At 26.9% G+C, this 21,329-nt stretch overlaps 1 protein-coding gene across 3 annotated transcripts; it reads right to left on the bottom strand.

Annotated features, from left to right (window-relative positions):
• Nucleotides 1–3,484: 3,484 nt before the first annotated feature.
• On the bottom strand, nt 3,485–21,212 carry LOC126745816 (alpha-tocopherol transfer protein-like). Of its 3 annotated transcripts, XM_050453830.1 has the most exons (8): nt 17,906–17,940; nt 11,071–11,121; nt 10,786–11,003; nt 10,642–10,736; nt 10,431–10,581; nt 3,962–4,155; nt 3,731–3,906; nt 3,485–3,675 (listed from the first exon to the last, which is right to left on the bottom strand). In XM_050453830.1, the coding sequence occupies exons 1-8, from the start codon at nt 17,923–17,925 to the stop codon at nt 3,543–3,545; spliced, it is 1,038 nt and encodes a 345-aa protein (XP_050309787.1). In that variant the 5' UTR covers nt 17,926–17,940; the 3' UTR covers nt 3,485–3,542. The 3 variants fall into 3 exon arrangements, with proteins under 3 accessions (XP_050309787.1, XP_050309790.1, XP_050309789.1); XM_050453833.1 differs by lacking the exons at nt 11,071–11,121; nt 17,906–17,940 and adding an exon at nt 21,090–21,212; XM_050453832.1 differs by lacking the exons at nt 11,071–11,121; nt 17,906–17,940 and adding an exon at nt 20,972–21,160.
• Nucleotides 21,213–21,329: the final 117 nt, after the last annotated feature.

Below are 21,329 nucleotides of genomic sequence, written 5' to 3'. Positions count from 1 at the left end.
AATTTTATTTCTACTGGTTTTTGAAATATGGGCATTATGTGAAATTTTTGGAAAAAAAAGGACCTTTTCAAAAAAAAATTTTTTCTCAAAATTCTTTATACTTTCTGAAAAACGCTGAAATACGTGTCTAGTCAAATTATTCCGGGAATACGTGTAGAAATTTTCAAAATTTTATTTCTACTGGTTTTTGAAATATGGGTATTTTGTGAAATTCTTGGAAACAAAATTGACTTTTCCAATAAATATTTTTTTTCTCAATATTCTGTGAATTTTTTAAAAAACACTAAAATAGGTGTTTAGTCAAATTGTTCCTGGAATACGTGTAGAAATTTTCAAAATGTTATTTTTACTGGTTTGTGAGATATGGGTATTTTGTTAAATTTTTGAAAAAAAATCGACATTTCCAAAAAAAAATTTTTTTTTCAAAGTTTTGTGAATTTTTTAAAAAACGGTGAAATACGTGTTTAGTCAAATTATTCCGGGAATACGGGTACAAATTTTCAAAATTTTATTTTCACTGGTTTTTGAAATATGGACATTTTGTGAAATTTTGAAATAAAAACATGGACCTCCCAAAAAAAAATTTTTTTTTCTCAAAATTCTATACACTTTTTGAAAAACTTTAAAATAGGTATTCAGTCAAATTATTCCAGGAATACGTGCGGAAATTGTCAAAATTTTATTTTTACTGTTTTTTGAGATATGGACATTTTGACAAAAAAACATGGACCTCTCCAAAAAAAATTTTTTTCTCAAAATTCTATACACTTTTTGAAAAACTTTAAAATAGGTATTCAGTCAAATTAATCCAGGAATACGTGCAAAAATTGTCAAAATTTTATTTTTACTGTTTTTTGAGATATGGACATTTTGACAAAAAAACATGGACCTCCCAAAAAAAATTTTTTTTTCTCAAAATTCTATACACTTTTTGAAAAACGTTAAAATAGGTGTCCAGTCAAATTATTCCGGGAAAATTCAAAATTTTATTCCTACTGGTTTTTGAGATATGGCTATTTTGTCCAATTTTTGGAAAAAAATCAAAAAATTGACAAAAAATGTGTTTTCTTTTTAAATTCTACGAATTTTTTGAAAAACCCTATATAGTATTGTATGAATAGTCCGAACCCCGTATAATCCGAACGCCCCAATTGCGTAAAATTGATTCCATAACATGAACACCGTGAATTCGGTAATCCGAACTGTCGGTACGTATACGCGAGTGTGGGCGTCTAGTGCGAAAAGAAATGTGAATAGTACATGTTTAGTAGTACAAGTTTGTTCTTGCAGCAAGACATTGCGTGGTTTTATAGTTGTTTTAACGTGTTTTATGGAAAGAGTAGAGTTATTTAGTTGTGTTGTGAGTTGCACGCTGCATTTATGTATATTTCATTTAAACCATGGATTCTAAACGTAAACATGTCACATTAAGTCTTAAATAAAAGGCTGAAAAGGCAAAAGATCCAAGACCATTCAAAAACAGCAACCTACCTTTCTGTTACCGAAACCAATAAAAGTGCTCGGGTTGATCGAGTTATCTTCGAAGAATGGTTCCACAGTGAATTCGTACCAAGCATAAGAAAGTATCTTCGAATCAATAATTTTGAAGAGAAAACCCTTTTAATACTGGACAATGCTTTAGCTCACAGACCAGGCCAAGAACTAGCCAGCCATGATGGTAATTTATTCAAGTCATGTTTCTTCCACATAACTGCACTGCCCTGGTTCAGCCGATGGATCAGAATATGATCCAAAAAAATAAAAGTCACATATCGAAAAAGGCTGCCGCAAGAGGTACTTGTATAAGATGATGAAAACATTGCGCAATGTTTAAAGAATAAGTCGCTAAAGGATGCTGTGTTTGCATTAAACCTAAAAAACTGGTGAGAAAATCACCAGTGTTGTCAACTTCTTTCCACCAAGGACATGGATGAATGGGATGAAGAAGATCTGATACGCCTGCGTGCTTTAAGAGGAGAAATATGGTGATTCTATTTTGTCAGATGAAGAACGTGATCTAGTGGAGTTAGTGAACAAAGTGAATCGTGCAAATCGTGAAAATGGGCAAGAGGTGATGATTTGGATATAGAGATTTTAGAAGATGATAAGATCATGATTGCTAATGGTGCAGAAGAAAATCATACAAAAAAACTTATACAAAAAATGTCCAGCAAAGAAGCATCTACGTTGGGCGGAAGAAAATGAATTGCCACTGCATGAAGTGATCCTTCTAAGAAGAATTCGACAGAAGGCTGTCGCTCTAAGCATCAAAAAATCTGTTCAAAGAACTCTGGAGAATTATATTCAAAGAAAATATTAAGAGGCAATGAAGCATTTCCATATTATGTATGCAGTTAACTGGTTTCTTTAAAAATCGTAATTATTTTTCTTGTTAGATAAATTTTTACTGAATCTTTTGTTTGATTTGGTGAAGAAAGTTATCTATAAACCGAACGTGTTCGGATTATAAAAATCATTTATTATGAATCTATCCGAAAGTTTTGGTAAACCAAACGGGGTCTGTCAACTTTCTGTTCGGATTATCCATACATTACTGTATTAGGGTATCCAGACAAATTATCCTAGGAATACAGGCATTTGGTGAAATTTTTGGAAAAAAAATCGACTTTTTCAAAAAAAAATTTTTTTCATAAAATTCTGTAGATTTTTAAAATACCCTAAAAGAGGTCAAATGCAGTCAAATTATTGCTGGAATATGCATAACAATTTTTGATTTTTTATTACTACTGGTTTTTGAGATACGGGCATTTCATTCAAGTCAGCTTAAAAAAAATCAATTTTACAAAAATTGTTTTTTCGAAAAACCTTCACAATTTTTTTTTTAATGCTGAAATGTATGTCTAATCAAATAATCCCAGAAATACGTATAGAAATTTTCAGATTTTTTGTTTTTTTAGTTTTTGAGATATGAAAACTCACCTTTTTCTCTAAAAAAAATTTTTTCTCAAACTTTTGTTGATTTTTTAAAAAACCCTAAAATGGGTGTGTATTTAAACTATTCCAGAAATCTGTATAGACATTTTCAAAATTTAATTTATACTAATTTTTAAATTATAGACATTTTGTAAATTTTTGAAATAAAAAATCAATTCTTTCAAAAAATATATTTTTTTTACAAAACTCTTAAATAGGTATTTAGTCAAATTATTACTGAAATACGTGCAGAAATATTCAGAACTTCATTACTACTAGTTTTTGAAATATGGACCTTTTGTGAAATTTTGGAAAAAAATCGACCTTATCTTCACATATTAGTTTTTCTAAAAAACCGCTAAAGATAAACATTATATAAAAAAGCCTCAAAATAAAGCATGAAAGATTCTTTGTTTCAGATAGAGCATCCCATATATTCCCATATATAGAGCGTTTCTCATATAGTGCAAACGTACCATCGGTTGTCAATCACCTCGTATAAATGTTTTTTTTTTAAATATTGATGTAGGTACTAAAATACAATAACATGCAATGGCTTTTTTTTATATAATAAACAATAATATTTCCAACTTAATATAATATAAAACTTAAAGCTTCTCTATAAATTCTCTGCTGCCTTCATAACCAAACGACTCCATTTCATCGATAAACTCCTCATTTGCACGTACCACTGATAAATAATCAGTAAAAGAGTATGTGTCCTTATGTATTCCGCCATATCTACAATATATAAATAAATTCAAATTAACACTTATAAGCTCTAAAACGGACGTACTTTTTCGGAAGACATTTTGGAGAAACGTGCTGATGTAAACTTTCCAAATTCTGATGAATGAATATGCGGTCCTTCATCAGATCCGACAGTAACGGTTTTAACATCGCGAACGCATAATCGAACACTTTTGATACATTTACGATGTGAAGTGCCTCAATGCGATGCGGTAACGAACTCTAAAAAAGTACGCACTAATTATAAAGGTACTCCGCTAATTGAACATATTTTTACATATGCGACACTAATCATATGTTTCGTAATGCTTGGAGATAGATACCAAACTTGATTGCTTCCTAGATTTTCGACGTCCATGATGCAGACACCTCCTAGTATTTGGTGCTTTGGTTCCAGGGTCGAGGCCTGGATTAGGAAAATGATTGTCTGGAAGAGTTGGTCCGTGGTAAATTGGGTTGGGTTCCAGTTTCCTAAGGAGAAACTCATTTTGTTTTTATTTAATTACCACTGATTCACTTACTAAATAAAAATATATGCTTGTGATATTTTATTCACCTTTTAATGTGTAAATTTTCATAGACTTTGATTTGTTACTGATATATTGGTGAAAGTGCCACGGGGTTTTAAATAGCGTCACTAGGACTATATTTAATAGTTAGAAATCTATGTATGTTTAATGTGTATTATCTTATCAATCATTTTATGTGTTTCTCACTACTATATTTTAAGCTTCTAAATATATAAAATATTTTATAGATGCTCCTATTGGATCGATATTGAGATTTGCATTTTACTATATTTGTGACAATTCTTTGTAGTAATTTTTCCCATTAATCCAGGCATTTCAATTAATTTTTATTCTTTAGTTTATTCACATTTCAAATACTTGAATTATTTAAAAAATCCCTGAAAATTCGTAGAATAAAATAAAAAATTTCCATTATATTTAATTAATAGATATTTTAATATCCCAGAAATGTCAAATAATTGTTGATTGAAATAAGTTTTATTATTCAGTTCAATTTAAGTGTCACATACCTGGAATATTAGAGTAACGACTTAAAAAACGTTGATTAACAATTATTTGAAATTTCTAGAACATTAAAATAATCATTAATTAAAATGATTTAAAAAAAAATTATTCTACGATTTTAGAGGATTTTTTTTTAATAATTTAGGAATTTGAAATTCGAATAACCTGAAAGATAAAAGATATTTCAAGCTCCTCTAGAATATTAAAATAATAAGAATTTTTTTTCATGCTTTTTAAGGCATTTGAAATAAACTAAAGAATTATTATTTTAAATACCTGGAATATTGAAGAAAAATACTGCAATGCATGAAATAAAATTAAAAATTTGGTCATATTAAAAAATGTAATTATTATATTAATATTCCACGAATTTCAATTATTTTTTATTCTTCAGTTTATTCAAATGTCTGAATTATTAAGAAAATGCTTGCAAAAGCATAGACTAAGATAAAAAAAAATTATTTAATTAATATGATCAACAAATACTGGTTGATTTTATTCAACGCTTTTGAAGTAATTTTTTTTAATATTCCCGGCATTTGAAATAATTTTATTCCTCAGTTCAATTTAAGGTTCACATGCCTGGAATATTAGAATAACGACTCAAAAAGCGTTGAATAACAATTATTTGAAATTTGTAAAACATTAGAATAATCATTAAGTAAAGTCTTATAAGAATTTTCTTAATAATTCAGCCATTTGAAATTTGAATAACCAGAAACATAAAATATATTTCAAGTTCCGTCGGAATATTAAAAAATGACTTCAAAAGCGTTGAATAAAATAAAAAATTCTTTAAAATTTCTAGAATATTAAAATATTAAAAAAATTATTTTTTTTCCACGCTTTATAAGGCATTTGAAATAAACTAAAGAATTATTATTTTAAATGAAATAAAATCAAAAATTTGTTCATTAATTCAATTAATTTTTATTTTAATATTCCACAAATTTCAAATAATTTTTATTTTTCAGTTTATTCAAATTTCAAATGTCTGAATTATTAAGAAAATGCCTGGAAAGAAAGCGTAGAATAAAATTAAAAAAAAAATTTAAACATTATTATTAACAAATACTGGTTGATTTTTTTCCAACGCTTCTGATGTAATTTTTCTTATATTTCAGGCATTTGAAATTTGCATAAACTGAAAAATAAAAATTATTTCAAATGCCTGGAATATTAAACAAACATTCCAATAATGCATTAAATAGAATAAAAAATTTTCTCATAATAAAAAATTATTGATTATTTTAGTATTCCACGAATTTCAAATAATTTTTTATTTTATTACGTGCATTATTAGGGTGTTTGTTTAATATTCCAGGCATTTTAAATATTTTTTAATCTTCAATTTATTCAAATTTCACCTGCCTGGAATATGAAAAGCACTGAACAAAATCAACAATTATTTGAAATTTCTGGCATATAAAAATAATGAAAAAAAAATTATTTTGTTCGACGCTTTTTCAGGCATTTCAAATTTGAATAAACTGAAGGACATTTATTTCAAATACCTGGAATATTTTAAAAAATACTCCAATAATCCATGAAAAAAAAATCAAAAATTTTCTGATATTAAAAAATTATTGATTACTTTAACATTCCATAAATTTCAAATAATTTTCTATTTTATTTCATGCATTGCAGTAATTTTTTTCAATACTCCAGACATTTGAAATAATTTTTCTTCTTCAGTTTATTCAATTTTTTTTAAAATGTTTCAAGCATGTGGGATTTGAATAGCCCGAACAAAAATTTTTTTTAAATACTTGAAATATTGAAAAAATTACTCCAAAAGCCTTGAATAAAATCGACAATAATTTAAAATTTCTAAAATATTAAAATAATAAAAATTAGTATTTTATTTTAAAATTTTTTAGGCATTGCCTTTATAATACAAACATTTGAAATTTGAATAAATAAAAAATAATCATTATTTCAAATGCCTGGAATATTTAAAAAAAAAACTCCAATACATGAAATAAAATTAAAAATTTTCTCATATTAAAAAACTATAGAGTATTTTAGTATTCCATAAATTTCAAATTATTTTTTATTTTATTTCATGCATTGAGATAATTATTTTTAATATTCCAGGCATTTGAAATAATTTTTATTCTTCAATTTATTCAAATTTTAAATGCCTGAATGTAATAAAAAATTTGTTTATTTTAATTAAAAATTATTTTAATATTCTAGGAATTTCAAATAAATTTTGATTTTATTCAGTGCTTTTTAAATAATTTTTTTATTAGTCCAAGTATGTGAAATTTGAATATCACCAAAAATAAAAAGTATTTCAAATATTTGGAATATTAAAAAAATTACTTCAAAGACCTTGAAAAAAATCGACAATTTTTTAGGCACTGTGTTTATAATTCAAAAGCGTTGAATAAAATAAACAATTATTATTTCAAATACCTGGAATATTAAAAAAAAAATACCCCAATAATCCATGAAATATAATCAAACATTTTCTCATATTAATAATTAAATTTCAAATAATTTTTTATTTTATTTCATGCATTGGGGTATTTTTTTCAATATTCCAGGCATTGGCAGGTGAAATTTCAAATATCTGAATTATTAAGAAAATGCCTGAATGTAATTAAAAATTTGCTTATTTCAATTAATAACTATTTTTATATTCTTGAAATTTCAAATAAATTTGGAATTTATTCGGCGCTTGAGATGTAATTTTTTTAATATTTCAAGCGTGTGAAATCTTAATAACACGAAGAATAAAAACTATTTCAAAAACTTAGAATATTAAAAATATTACTCCAAAAGCCTTGAATAAAATTGGAAAGTATTTGAAATTTCAAATAAATTTTGATTTTATTTCATGCATTTGGGTAATTATTTTAAATATTCTAGGTATTTGAAATAATTTTTATTCTTCAGTTTATTCAAATTTCACATGCCTGGAATAATAAAATAACGACTTAAAAAGCGCTAAATTAATTCAACAATTATTTGAAATCTCTGGCATATTAAAATAATAAAATTAAAAATGATAAAAAAAATATTTTATTCGACGCTTTTTCAGGCATTTGAAATTTAGATAAATTGAAGAATATTTATTTCAGATACCTGGAATATTAAAAAAAATACCCCAATGCATAAAATAAAATCAAAAATTTTGTCATATTAAAATATTATTGATTATTTTAGTATTCCATGAATTTCAAATATATTTTTATATTATTTTATGCGTTGAGATAATTATTTTCAATATTCCAGGCATTTGAAATAATATTTATTCTTCAGTTTAATTCAAAGCCTTCACATGCCTGGAATATTAAAATAATGACTTTAAAAGCGTTGAATAAAATCAACAATTATTTGAAATTTCTGGCATATTAAAATAATGAAATTAAAAATGTTAAAATAAGTATAGTCGTTAAAATAAATTATTTTATTCGACGCTCTTTCAGGCATTTGAAATTTAGATAAACTGAAGAATAATTATTTCAAATACCTGAAATATTTTTTTTAAAATACCAGATAATGCATTAAAAAAATCTTAAATTCCTTCATATTAAAAACTTAATGATTATTTTATTAGTTCATAAATTTCAAATAATTTTTTATTTTATTTCATGTATTTTCAATATTCCAGGCATTTGAAATACTTTTTATTCTTCAGTTTATTCAAATTTAAAATGCCTGAATTATTAAGAATACTGAATGTAGTAAAAAATGTGTTTATTTTAATATTCTAGGAATTCAAATAAATTTTGATTTTATTCAGCGCTTCATTTGAAATTTGGATAAATTGAAGAATATTTTTTTCAGATACCTGGATTATTTTAAAAAATACCCCAATAATCCATGAAATAAAATAAAAAATGTTCTCATATTAAAAAATGAATAAATATTTTAGTATTCCATAAATTTCAAATGATTTTTATTTATTTCTTGCATTGGGTAATTATTTTAAATATTCTAGGCATTTGAAAGAATTTTTAGTCTTTAGTTTATTCAAATTTCAAATGCCCGAACTATTAAGAAAATACCTGAATGTAATAAAAAATTTATTTATTTTAATTAATAATTATTTTAACATTCTAGGAATTTCAAACAAATTTTGATTTTATTCAACGCTTGTGAAGTAATTTTTTTAATATTCCAAGCATGTAAACTTTAAATATCATCATAAAATAAAAAGTATTTCAAATACCTGGAATATTAAAAAAATTACTTCAAAGGCCTTGAATAAAAATTATTTAAAATTTCTGAAATATTAAAATAAAAAAAATTTGTATTTTATTTTACAATTTTTCAGGCATTATCTTTATAATTCAAAAATTTGAAATTTGAATAAACTAAAAAATTATTTTAAAAACCTGGAAGATTAAAAAAAATACTCCAATACATGAAATAAAATAAAAAATTTTCTCATATTAAAAAATCAATGATTATTTTAGTATTCCATAAATTTCAAATAATTTTTTATTTTATTTCATGCATTGGGGTAATTTTTTTTAATATTCCGGGCATTTGAAATAATTTCTATTCTTTAGTTAGTGTATTCAAATTTCAAATGCCTGAATTATTAAAAAAATGTCTGAACGTAATAAAAAATTTTTTTATTTTAATTAATAATTATTTTAATGTTGTAGGGATTTCAAATAAATTTTGATTTTATTCAGTGCTTGTGAAGTAATTTTTTTCATATTCCAAGCATGTGAAATTTCAATAACACCAAGAACAAAAAGTATTTCAAATACTTAGAATATTAAAAAAATTGTTTTTTGTCACTGTCTTTATAATGCAAACATTTAAAATTTGAATTAACTAAAAAATAAAAATTATTTAAAATATCTGGAATATTTAAAAAAAATACCGCAATGTATATGAAATAATTTTTATTCTTCAGTTTCATTCAAAGCCTTCACATGCCTGGAATATTAAAATAATGACTTTAAAAGCGTTGAATAAAATAAACAATTATTTATTCATAATAATAATTGATTAAAATAATTAAAATTTTTAGTTTATTCTACAATTTTGCAGGCATTTTTTTAACAATTCAGACATTTCAAATTTAAATAAAAATTATTTCGAATGCCTGGAATATTCAAAAAATGCCTCCAAAAGCATGGAATAAAACAGACATTTATTTGAATACCTAATATTCCATAGCAGTAAAATTTTCTATTTCATATTCCACGCTTTTGGAAGCACTTTTTTAATAGATACTCCATGCATTGGAAATAATCTTTGATTTTATTATACGCTTTGGGCATCATTAAACCTATTTAATATTCCAGGCAATTATAATTTAAATAAACTGAGGGTAAAACATTTTTTTAAATGCCTTAATAGGCGGAATATATTTAAAAAAAACCATAAGGAAAACCCATCCCTTTTTCTATAAATGGATATAGTGTATATAAGACAGTATAAAGTGTATATAAGAATACTAATAAATCGGAGATATTGAATGTCTAACTTCGATGGAAATATGACAAAGATCCGTGGATTAAAAGGGTTATTGTTCAAATACTTAAAATTTATATTGAAGAGGTAAAACAATTTTAGGTATCTTAACTCCAAGTTTTTCTTCTCCATTGTCTCCTTAAGAGTGATTCCAGAACTTGTAAAATTAAATAGTGCTATAGTTTCAAATATGTTTACAACAAAAATACGTACAATTTCTTTGTATTTTAATTAATACTTATTTGGTATAAACATTCTAATTCTTACCAATTTTCCAAAACAACATCCTACGCCCGTGTTCATCTAAATAGGGTGGCACATTAAAAATATCCGCCTCCACCACTTCGAGCATTCGCCCGTAGTCAATATTGAAGAAGAAATTTGGGTTCGATTCCCTGTAGGTATGATAATTAACGAACTAAAAATTTAAATAATCAACATAATATATTTTAATAAAAATCAATTTGTGGGTGTTTACCAGTCTATGGGCCATTCGAACGATAAAATGTCTTGCCCTTAAAAAACGTAGAAGAAACTCGTCGTCCGTCCTATAGGGTTCGCATTCGCCCTTTTCTACAAAACAAAAAATTTTATTTATGCGTTTTACTGTGATAATTTATACCGAAAATCATATTTCGAAGTTCCTCAACCAGTTGCAGTTTCGTATCGGGATTTTCATTAATGTGCCGCTCTGCCCATGACATCAGAGGACTATCAGGTTCGGGTTCTTTAATGTCAATTTTCAACACAATATCCGCATACTTATTACTATCTTCATTACTATTGTCAGCTGTTTCTTTTGGTTTAGGTCTATCCATTGTCTTATTTTCAAATTTTAGTCTACAAATTTAATTACATATATTATATCCAAAGAATACAATTTTTTTAAGATTCCACACACATTTACCTGAAGGGAAATAGAGTTGCTATTATTGTCACACCTAAAGCGTAACAAAACCTGTACATAATTTACATTTTGAAGATATACGATTTTTTTGAATATACCGTGAAATGGAGTGGCTGTATAGAAATATGACGGTGTAACTGTGTTATTAGATTAAATATTAACGACGAAACCAGCTGTTATTTATTCGTATTATTTTGGAAAACAATGATTTTTGCAGATAATTTTTTACTCGTAAGTTGTGTGGGGTGGGTGGGGGGGCAAGAGTAAGGTTAATAAAAAACGTTTTTTTTTGCAGAAAATAATTACCTGAGAAAAAAGTGCTTTTTAAGAAAATTACAGGCGATAAAGAAATCTATGGTTTTGGTATCCATACTTTTCTCACATAACCTTAAGGTTTTTAAGCAAAATGTGAAAAACCCTATTTTATCAAAAACAAGGCGTATCGCTATAAAAGTTGCAGTAGTTGAACAATTTTTTAATGCAAATAAGTGAATATTCAGTTTTTTTAAGATGTTTATAATCTATATTTATAGATCAGATTAGATGTTTTTAGATGTTTTCATCAGATTAGATGTTTTTAATCTATATTTTGTGCAAAAACATTATTTTTTATTAATACAATCCTTAGCCCCCCACCCACCCCACATGACTTACCAGTAAGAAATTGTTGTAAAAAATCACCCTTTTTGTGTCCATAATATCCAATCTAATACCACTGTTTTTGTATTAAATATTTATTATTATACATAATTATAATTATATCAAATTTAAATAAACAAACTGTGTTATCAGATTAGATATTAACAATGAAATCAGCTGTTATTCGTGCGTATTATTTAGGAAAACAATGATTTTTCAAAAGAATTTCTTACTGGTAAATTGTGTGGGGTGGGTGGGGGGCTAAGGGTTGTATTAATAAAAAATAATATTTTTGCACAAAATATAGATTAAATATTTAATTTAATGGCATTATTTATTTAATATTTTTATATATAAATATTTAATTTTCAATGAAAAAACAACGTTATTAGATTGTATAATATGAATGAAAAACATTGATTTTTCATAAATATTATCGTCGAAATATGATGATTTTTCAAAAGAATTTCTTACTGGGCAAATATTTGGGGTGGGTGGGGGGCAAGGGTAGGGTTTCTGAAAAATGGGTTTTTTGCATTAAATAATTGCCTGAGAAAAAAATGATGTATAAGAAAAATATAGGTGATAAAGAATCCATACTTATTGCATCTATCTCACATAACCCTTAGGTTTTCGAGTAATATGTAAAAAACTCTATTTTATCAAAAACAAGGCGTATCGCTATGAAAATTGTAGTAGTTGTGCTATTTTTTAATGCAAATAAATGTGGTATATTTATCAAACGTATATATATAAGTTATATTTATTAAACTGTAGAATATACGTTTATCATATATGATTCTATTTACAAAAGGGAGAAAATTTCGGCAGTTAAAAGATTGACATGGGATTTACATATCTAGTGTTTAAATTCGATTACTACACTTTAAATATTTGATAAAATTTTTTTGAAAAATCACTGTTTTTCATCCCTATTATCCAGTCTCAATGACGTTGTTTTTATATTAAATATTTATATATAAAATTATATCAAATTTAAATAAACAGTGCTGTTAAATTTAATATTTAATCTATATTTTGTGCAAAAACATTATTTTTTATTAATACAACCCTTAGCCCCCCACCCACCCCACATGACTTACCAGTAAGAAATTGTTGTAAAAAATCACCCTTTTTGTGTCCATAATATCCAATCTAATAGAACTATTTTTGTATTAAATATTTATTATTATACATATTTATAATTATATCAAATTTAAATAAACAGACTGTTATTAGATTAGATATTAACAATGAAATCAGCTGTTATTCGTGCGTATTATTTAAGAAAACAATGATTTTTCAAAACAATTTCTTATTGGTAAGTTGTGTGGGGTGGGTGGGGGGCTAAGGGTTGTATTAATAAAAAATAATGTTTTTGCACAAAATATAGATTAAATATTTAATTTAATGGCACTGTTTATTTAATATTTTTATATATAAATATTTAATTTTCAATGAAAAAACAACGTTATTAGATTGTATAATACGGACGAAAAACAGTAATTTTTCATAGATATTATCGTCGAAATGTGATGATTTTTCAAAAGAATTTCTTACTGGGCAAATGTTTGGGGTGGGTGAGGGGGCAAGGGTAGGGTTTATGAAAACCGGGTTTTTTGCATTAAATAATTGCCTGAGAAAAAAATTATGTTTAAGAAAAATATCGGTGATAAAAAATTTATACTTATTGCATCTACCTCACATAACCCTTAGGTTCGAGTAATATGTAAAAAACTCTATTTTATCAAAAACAAGGCGTATCGCTATGAAAATTGAAGTAATTGTGCTATTTTTTATTGCAAATAACGTTTATGGTCAAGTTATATTTATTAAACTGTAGAATATACGTATATCATATACGATTCTGTTTACAAAAGGGAGAAAATTTCGGCATTTAAAAGATTGACATGGGATTTACATATCTAGTGTTTAAATTCGATTATTACACTTTAAATATTTGATAAAATTTTTTTGAAAAATCACTGTTTTTCGTCCATATTATACAATCTAATAACGTTGTTTTTATATTAAATATTTTTATATAAAATTATATCAAATTTATATAAACAGTGCTATTAAATTAAATTATTTAATCTATCCAAAGCATTTGACTGTGTGGATCATGGAATACTGTTATCTAAGCTCGATAAATATGGTTTTAAGGGCGTAGCGTTGCGATGGCTTGAGTCCTATCTATCAAATCGTACTCAGAAGGTTACAGTGTCTGGCCGTTTGTCTGCTTCTAGATCCCTAAAATGCGGGGTTCCCCAGGGTTCAGTGTTGGGACCACTGTTATTTTTACTGTATGTGGATGACTTGAGTTCATTGAAACTGCAGGGCAAGGTGGTTCAGTTTGCTGATGATACCACCATACTATGATAACACCATAAAAATTCTGATTATATTAAGAGTTTTATCTTTGAAGACCTTCAGATTTTATCAGGGTGGTGTGATTCCAACAGGCTCGTGTTTAATGTGAGAAAGACGTCTATTATGGGGTTTAAGTGCGATGTTCAGGGTCTGATGTTTGACGAAAATTCCCTCTTGCAGAACAAAGAGTGCTGCAAGTTCCTAGGAATTACCATTGATGGTCGCCTTCGGTTTGAAGATCATATTTTACATTTTGCTGGGAAATCATCTTCTGGATGTTTTGCAGTAAGAATGGCAAAACAAGAGCTGGGAAGGGTGGTTGCACATCCAGTGTACTTTTCACTTATTGAATCTCATATTCGGTATGGCTTGCCTTTTTGGGGTTTAACCAATAAGGGGCTACTTAACATTATCTTTGTTATTCAAAAAAAAACAGTTAGATACCTGTGTTCTGCTAAGTTAAGAGATTCTTGCAAACCCCTCTTCATTTCTGAAAAAATCCTAACTCTTTTTTCACTCTTTATCTTAGAAACAGCTGCTCTTATTCACAAAATTCCCAAACTGCCCTCTGACACTGACCATTTGACTCGTCGTGTAAATGATGTTCCCCTACCTACTCCTACGTCTTCCCTTACCAAAAACTCATTAATTTACATAAGTAAAAAAATTTACAATCATGTTCCTCTATGTGTTAGACGTATATCGGATGTTAAGAAATTTAAAAGAGAATTAAAGACGCTTTTATTGGCTAAGGCATATTATAACCTTGATGACTTTTTTAATGATAGGTTTTAACCTTGGACATGTTGGAAGGTTTTTTTTTCCTTTTTTCTTCTCTAGTTTTGTCAACAAGTTTACCTTTATTTAGTAATTGATTGTTTTATTTAGTTATCCTTAATTTAAGTATGTTCAAAAAGTTTTGTCTCTTGTGTTTAATTTTGTTCATTGTTTTGTCAATTTTTCAAATTGTATTTTTGTTTTATTTTTTTTTAGCTTGTAAGATGCTTGTACACAAGATTATTCTTACGTAATATAGCACATTTTCTTTCTTTCTTTCTTTCTATTTTGTGCAAAAACATTATTTTTCATTAATTCAACCCTTAGCCCCCCACCCACCCTACACGACTTACCAGTAAGAAATTCTTTTAAAAAATCACCCCTTTTGTGTCCATAATATCTAATCTAATAGCACTATTTTTGTATTAAATATTTATTATTATACATATTTATAATTATATAAAATTTAAATAAATACACTGTGTTATTAGATTAAATATTAATGATGAAACCAGCTGATGTTCATGCGTATTATTTGGGAAAAACAATTATGTTTCAAATAAATTTCTTACTGGTAAGTCGTGTGGGGTGGGTGGAGGGCTAAGGGTTGTATTAATAAAAAATAATGTTTTTGCACAAAATATAGATTAAATATTTAATTTAATGGAACTATTTATTTAATATTTTTATATATAAATATTTAATTTTCAATGAAAAAACAACGTTATTAGATTGTATAATACGGACGAAAAACAGTGATTTTTCATAGATATTATCATCGAAATATGATGATTTTTCAAAAGAATTTCTTACTGGGCAAATATTGGGGGTGGGTGGGGGGGTAAGGGTAGTTTTTGTTGTTTTTATATTAAATATTTATATATAATATTATGTCAGATTTAAATCAACAGTGCTCTCAAATTAAATATTTAATCTATATTTTGTGCAAAAACATTATTTTTTATTAATACAACCCTTAGCCCCCCACCCACCCCACACGACTTACCAGTAAGAAATTCTTTTAAAAAATCACCCTTTTTGTGTCCATAATATCCAATCTAATAGAACTATTTTTGTATTAAATATTTATTATTATACATATTTATAATTATATAAAATTTAAATAAACAAACTGTGTTATTAGATTAGATATTAATGATGAAACCAGCTGATGTTCGTGCGTATTATTTGGGAAAAACAATTATTTTTCAAATAAATTTCTTACTGGTAAGTAGTGTGGGGTGGGTGGGGGGGCAAGGGTAAGGCTAATGAAAAACAGTTTTTTTGCAGAAAATAATTAATTGAGAAAAAAATGATGTTTAAAAAAAATATATGTAATAAAAAATCTATAGTTTTGGTATCCATACTTTTCTCACAACCTTAAGGTTTTTAATTACTACACTACACTTCACGATTACTACACTTCAATTAATTGTTAAAATTCTTTTGAAAAATCACTGTTTTTCGTCCATATTATCCAGTCTAATAACGTTGTTTTTATATTAAATATTTATATATCAAATTTAAATAAACAGTGCTGTTAAATTAAATATTTAATCTATATTTTGTGCAAAAACATTATTTTTTATTAATACAACCCTTAGCCCCCCACCCACCCCACACGACTTACCAGTAAGAAATTCTTTTAAAAAATCACCCTTTTTGTATCCATAATATCCAATCTAATACCACTGTTTTTGTATTAAATATTTACTGTTGTATATTGTATATAATAGTAAATATTTATATATCCACCATTCTTCAGGGCAAACAAAAACATCAAAGCTCTTCGTTTAATTGTGATTAATAGAACATAGTAATGGTTTCATATAATTAGATTTGGTTTATTTGTTGTTGAGGAATATGTACCTATTGGTGCGTAAGTAACATTAACTATTAAATTTTTTTTAAATTGTTTGTTGTCAATATGCATAATTAATAAAATAATAAAGGATAAATAAATGTTTAAAAATTTTCAAAAAAATTTAAGTTGCCTAGGAAATTTAAAATAAAAAAAAGAATTATTTATTACACAATAAAAACAGAAGCTCATTTTTTTTTTAATTATTTTATTTCTGGAACGTCACAGTCTAAGTGCATTAGTATGTGGAGACACAAATTTTTTCTGGATAAACCACAGTGGCATGGTACTTAGATAGTGACTTCCGAGGAAGTTAAAAACGAAAATTGTTCAAAAAAATTTCTCGACATGTCATCGTCTAGGCACACGGGTCTATTAATTAAAAAAAAAAAACTATAGAGTGAGATGGTAGTTTGACTGTGACTCCAAAATGAAGTATTTACAACTTTAAATCTACAAGGTTAAAACAGTTGAAATAATTTTTTTTAGACAACATGTCTAAGCTCATGTAAAAAAAAATGTGTTTTACGGATCAATTAAAGCGCTATGGTACTTAGACGGTGCCTATAAAATGAGGTTAAAAATGAGAATTAGGAACTGTGACCCCTAAATTAGTTAAAATTATGGAACAATTGTTTTTTTGTTGACAAGTCACAGTCTTCTAAAGCTTCTAAAAAAACCATTTTTTTTTAATATAAGCTAAAGCGACATGATATATCTACTGTGACTTGAAATAAATAATTTAATAATGGGTCTACTTGATTTAAAATTGTAAGATGTTTATTAATGCCTTGATAGTCGCTACAGGTTAAGTAAGTTACTAATTTATGTGTAAACTTTTCGATTATATTTTAGAAATACTTATAGTTATTTAAGTGTTTAATTAATTATTTTTAATTCTGTCATATAATTTATAGTTTTATAGTGGGGTTGAAATAAACAATAAAATAAATGTTTGTGGAAATTATGTGCTAAGAACCTTGACAGAGCATATCTGCACAGGACGTTTTTTGCAAAAAAAAATTATATATATAATCGGAAATAAATTACTCTTATTTAATACAACTTGTCCACTCACTACGGATCTAATTATGATGGTTGAGAACTATTCACTCCATTTTACAGTATATTCAATTATATCATTTGTTTTCCTAACGCAATAGTCGATGATTCACGTGTTTTTACATTTTTAAGTGATTTGCCATTGGACAATAGTTTTACAAGGGTTAAACTGCGACGCATTTACTTAAGAAATAAAAAAACCTATTTAAATAATGGTCGTGTCTGATAGGTATAAACTAGATAATAAGGAATATATTATATTTCATAATTAGGGTAATAAACTATTATAATTGCAAAAAAAAACACTTTAGATTAACATTTTTTTTTAAACAAATTATAGGTGTTTTTAATTAATCGCGATGGTCAAAGGTAATTAGTTATTTGAAGTTCAAATTAAACAAAAAAAAAAGCGTAAAACCGAATAAATAGTTTAATAGGTCTAATTCACTGTACTAAGCAAATAGTTTAATTTTTTTAATAATTTTGTGTGTGTATTATTAAAAAAATATTACCCATATAATAAGTACTAATTTATGTTTTTTCTTTCTTCATTTACTTCTGCAGTTGTCCTTTTCCTTATATAATATACTTAAATTAATTTCATAAATTATCGAGAACATAAACAGATCTTTCTTATAACTCTGATAATGATTATTAGATCATGATGCATAAAATAAATTATTTAACCTTAAAACAAGTGCGCACAGAAGGTCAAGCTGATAGATGCAGACTCGTCCTTGCCATTCTTCTTAAGTAATTTTATTGTAATTACTATTTTGATGTTGTGGTTTGCAATAGATACATAAATATACATGTAGTTAGGCACTGAAATAATACAATATCTAAAATGCAAACAGAGCCATGTATATTTAGTTAACAATCAGGATAAATAAAACACAGACAAGACATTGATCTTTGTTCGTAACTCTGACATTTCCGGACCGATTAAACCCAAATAGAAAATGCCTAGAAGAAAAGCTATTGGTCATTTCAAAAAAGGATAAATTTTCTTTCCAGAAAACTTCAAATCATCAAAATCGGTTGATAAACAAGGAAGATATAGTCGTTCTTGTGTCCTGGACACATTGATCTTTACTTAGTGGATATTTTTATACAAAACTAGTTGTAACATTGACGTTTCTGGACCGATTGAGCTCAAACAAAAAATGTTTGGTAAAGAAAATATTTGTCCTTTTAAAGAAGGATAAATTTTCATTCCATAAAACTTTAAATCATTAAAATCGATTGAGAGACAAGGAAGTTGTAGTGGTATTCGTCTCCTGGACACATTGGTCTTTGCTTAGTTGATATTGTTATGCAAAACTATTTGTAACTTTCTAGATTAATTGTGCTTATGCAAAAAATGCCTGGAAGAAAAAATATTTGTCATTTTAAGAGTGAAAAATATTCTTTCCAGGAAATTTTTTAATCATCAAAATCGGTTAAGGAACAAGGAAATTATAGGCATTGATCTTTGACATTCTTATACAAAACTATTTATAACTCTGGAATTGCTGGACCGATTCAGCTCAAATAAAAAACGCCTGCAAGAAAAAATATATGTCCTTTAAAGGCAATACAAATTTTCTTTCCAGAAAACCTTAAATCATCAAAATCGGTTGAGAAACAAGAAAGATATAGTTGATTTTGTCTCCTGGACATCGTCTTTGCTTAGATGACATTTATGTCAAAAACTATTTGTAACTTTGGAATTTCTGGACCGATTCAGTTCAAACAAAAAACGCCCGGAAGAGAAAATATTTGTTGTTTTAACGAAAAATAAATTTTCTTTCCAGAAAACCTTAAATTGTTAAAATCGGTTGAGAAACAAAGAAGTTATAGTCGTTTTTTGTGTCTTAGACACATTGATCTTTACTTAGTTGACATTGTTATACAAAACCATTTGTAACTTTGGCATTTCTAAACCGATTGAACTCAAACAAAAAACGCCTGGAAGAAAAAATATATGTCCTTTTAAGGCAACACAAATTTTCTTTCCAGAACACTTTAAATCATCAAAATCGGTTAAAAACCAAGGAAGTTATAGTCTTATTTGTCTTCTGGACACATTCGTTTTTGATTAGATGACATTCGTTTACAAGACCCTCTATAACTTTGACATTTCTGGATTGATTGAACTCAAACGAAAATTGCCTGGAAGAGAAAATATTTGTTCTTTTAAGGAAGGATAAATTTTCTTTCCAGAAAACCTTAAATCATCAAAATCGGTTACGAAATTAAAAAGTTATAGTCGTTCTTGCATCCTGGACCCAATGGTCTTTGCTTGGTTGACATTGTTATACAAAACTATTTGTAACTCTGGCATTTCTGGACCGATTGAACTCAAACAAAAAATGCCTGGAAGAGAAGCTATTTTGGTTTTTCAAGGAGGAACAGTTTTGTTTCCAAGAAATTTTAAATCATCAAAATCGGTTGAGAAACAAAGAAGTTATAATCGTTTATGCGTCCTGGACATATTGGTCTTTACTTAGTTGACATTCCTATACAAAACTATTTATAACTTTTGCATTTCTGGACCGATTAAGCTCAAACAAAAAACGCCTGGAAGAGAAAATATTTTTCCTTTTAAAAAAAGATAAATTTTCTTTCCAGAAAACTTTAAATAATTAAAATCGGTTGAGAAACAAAGAAGTTATAGTTGTTCTTGCATCCTGGACACATTGGTCTTTACTTAGTTGACATTGTTATACAAAACCATGTGTAACTTTGGCATTTCTGGACCGATTCAGCTTAAACAAAAAACGCCTGGAAGAGAAAATATTTGTCCTTTTAAGGGAGGATACATTTTCTATCCAGAAAACTTTAAATCATTAAAATCGGTTGATAAACAAAGAAGATATACTCGTTTTAGTCTTCGGAACACATTGGTCTCTGCTTAGTTGACATTATACAAAACTATCGAGAAAACAGACTAAAAAAGCTTTTTAGAAATATGGGAAATGGTTCATGGGTATATTTCTTGATTTAATTAAAGCGTTCTACACGTTGATTTTACTGAGGAACAAACTGGAGAATTGTAATATTGGACTCTACTAGTGAGCCTCTAGTTCTTAGACATCTTCTTATTTAAGAAAGTGATATTTATTTACTGTTTGATCCATGTACGTCTGATAAATACAAAAAATGTGCTTATGAAATAATTAAAACGTAAACAAGTAAATCACTTACAGATTAGGAAATCGCCTTTAATCGGCGAAGGTCGTAAGGCCTTTCGACACAGTTCAATTAAACTAATCACTAACTAATATATTATTAAAATAATTGTTCTTAGACTAAAATATCGCACCTAGAGTATTAATCACTATTCCGAGTGCGACTGACTGAATGTACTCGCTGACAAGTAGTGTCGGGTATTGAATTAAAATTACCTCGTTTTATTTATTATCAGGAGTGGTGTATAACAATTTACGTTTTTTGAACAACAATGTATAAGCGCGATACAAGGCGGCAGTGCAATTAATGTACACGGTGTAGTAAACAAAGGATCGGTTGAAAAGATTGATAAATGACAAAAAATGAATCATCC

This window comes from Anthonomus grandis, chromosome 16, assembly GCF_022605725.1.
Source record: "Anthonomus grandis grandis chromosome 16, icAntGran1.3, whole genome shotgun sequence".
NCBI classification, from domain to species: Eukaryota; Metazoa; Arthropoda; class Insecta; order Coleoptera; family Curculionidae; genus Anthonomus; species Anthonomus grandis.
The sequence above is the reverse complement of the archived record's forward strand: the minus strand, read 5'-3'. Positions and strand labels throughout refer to the sequence as shown.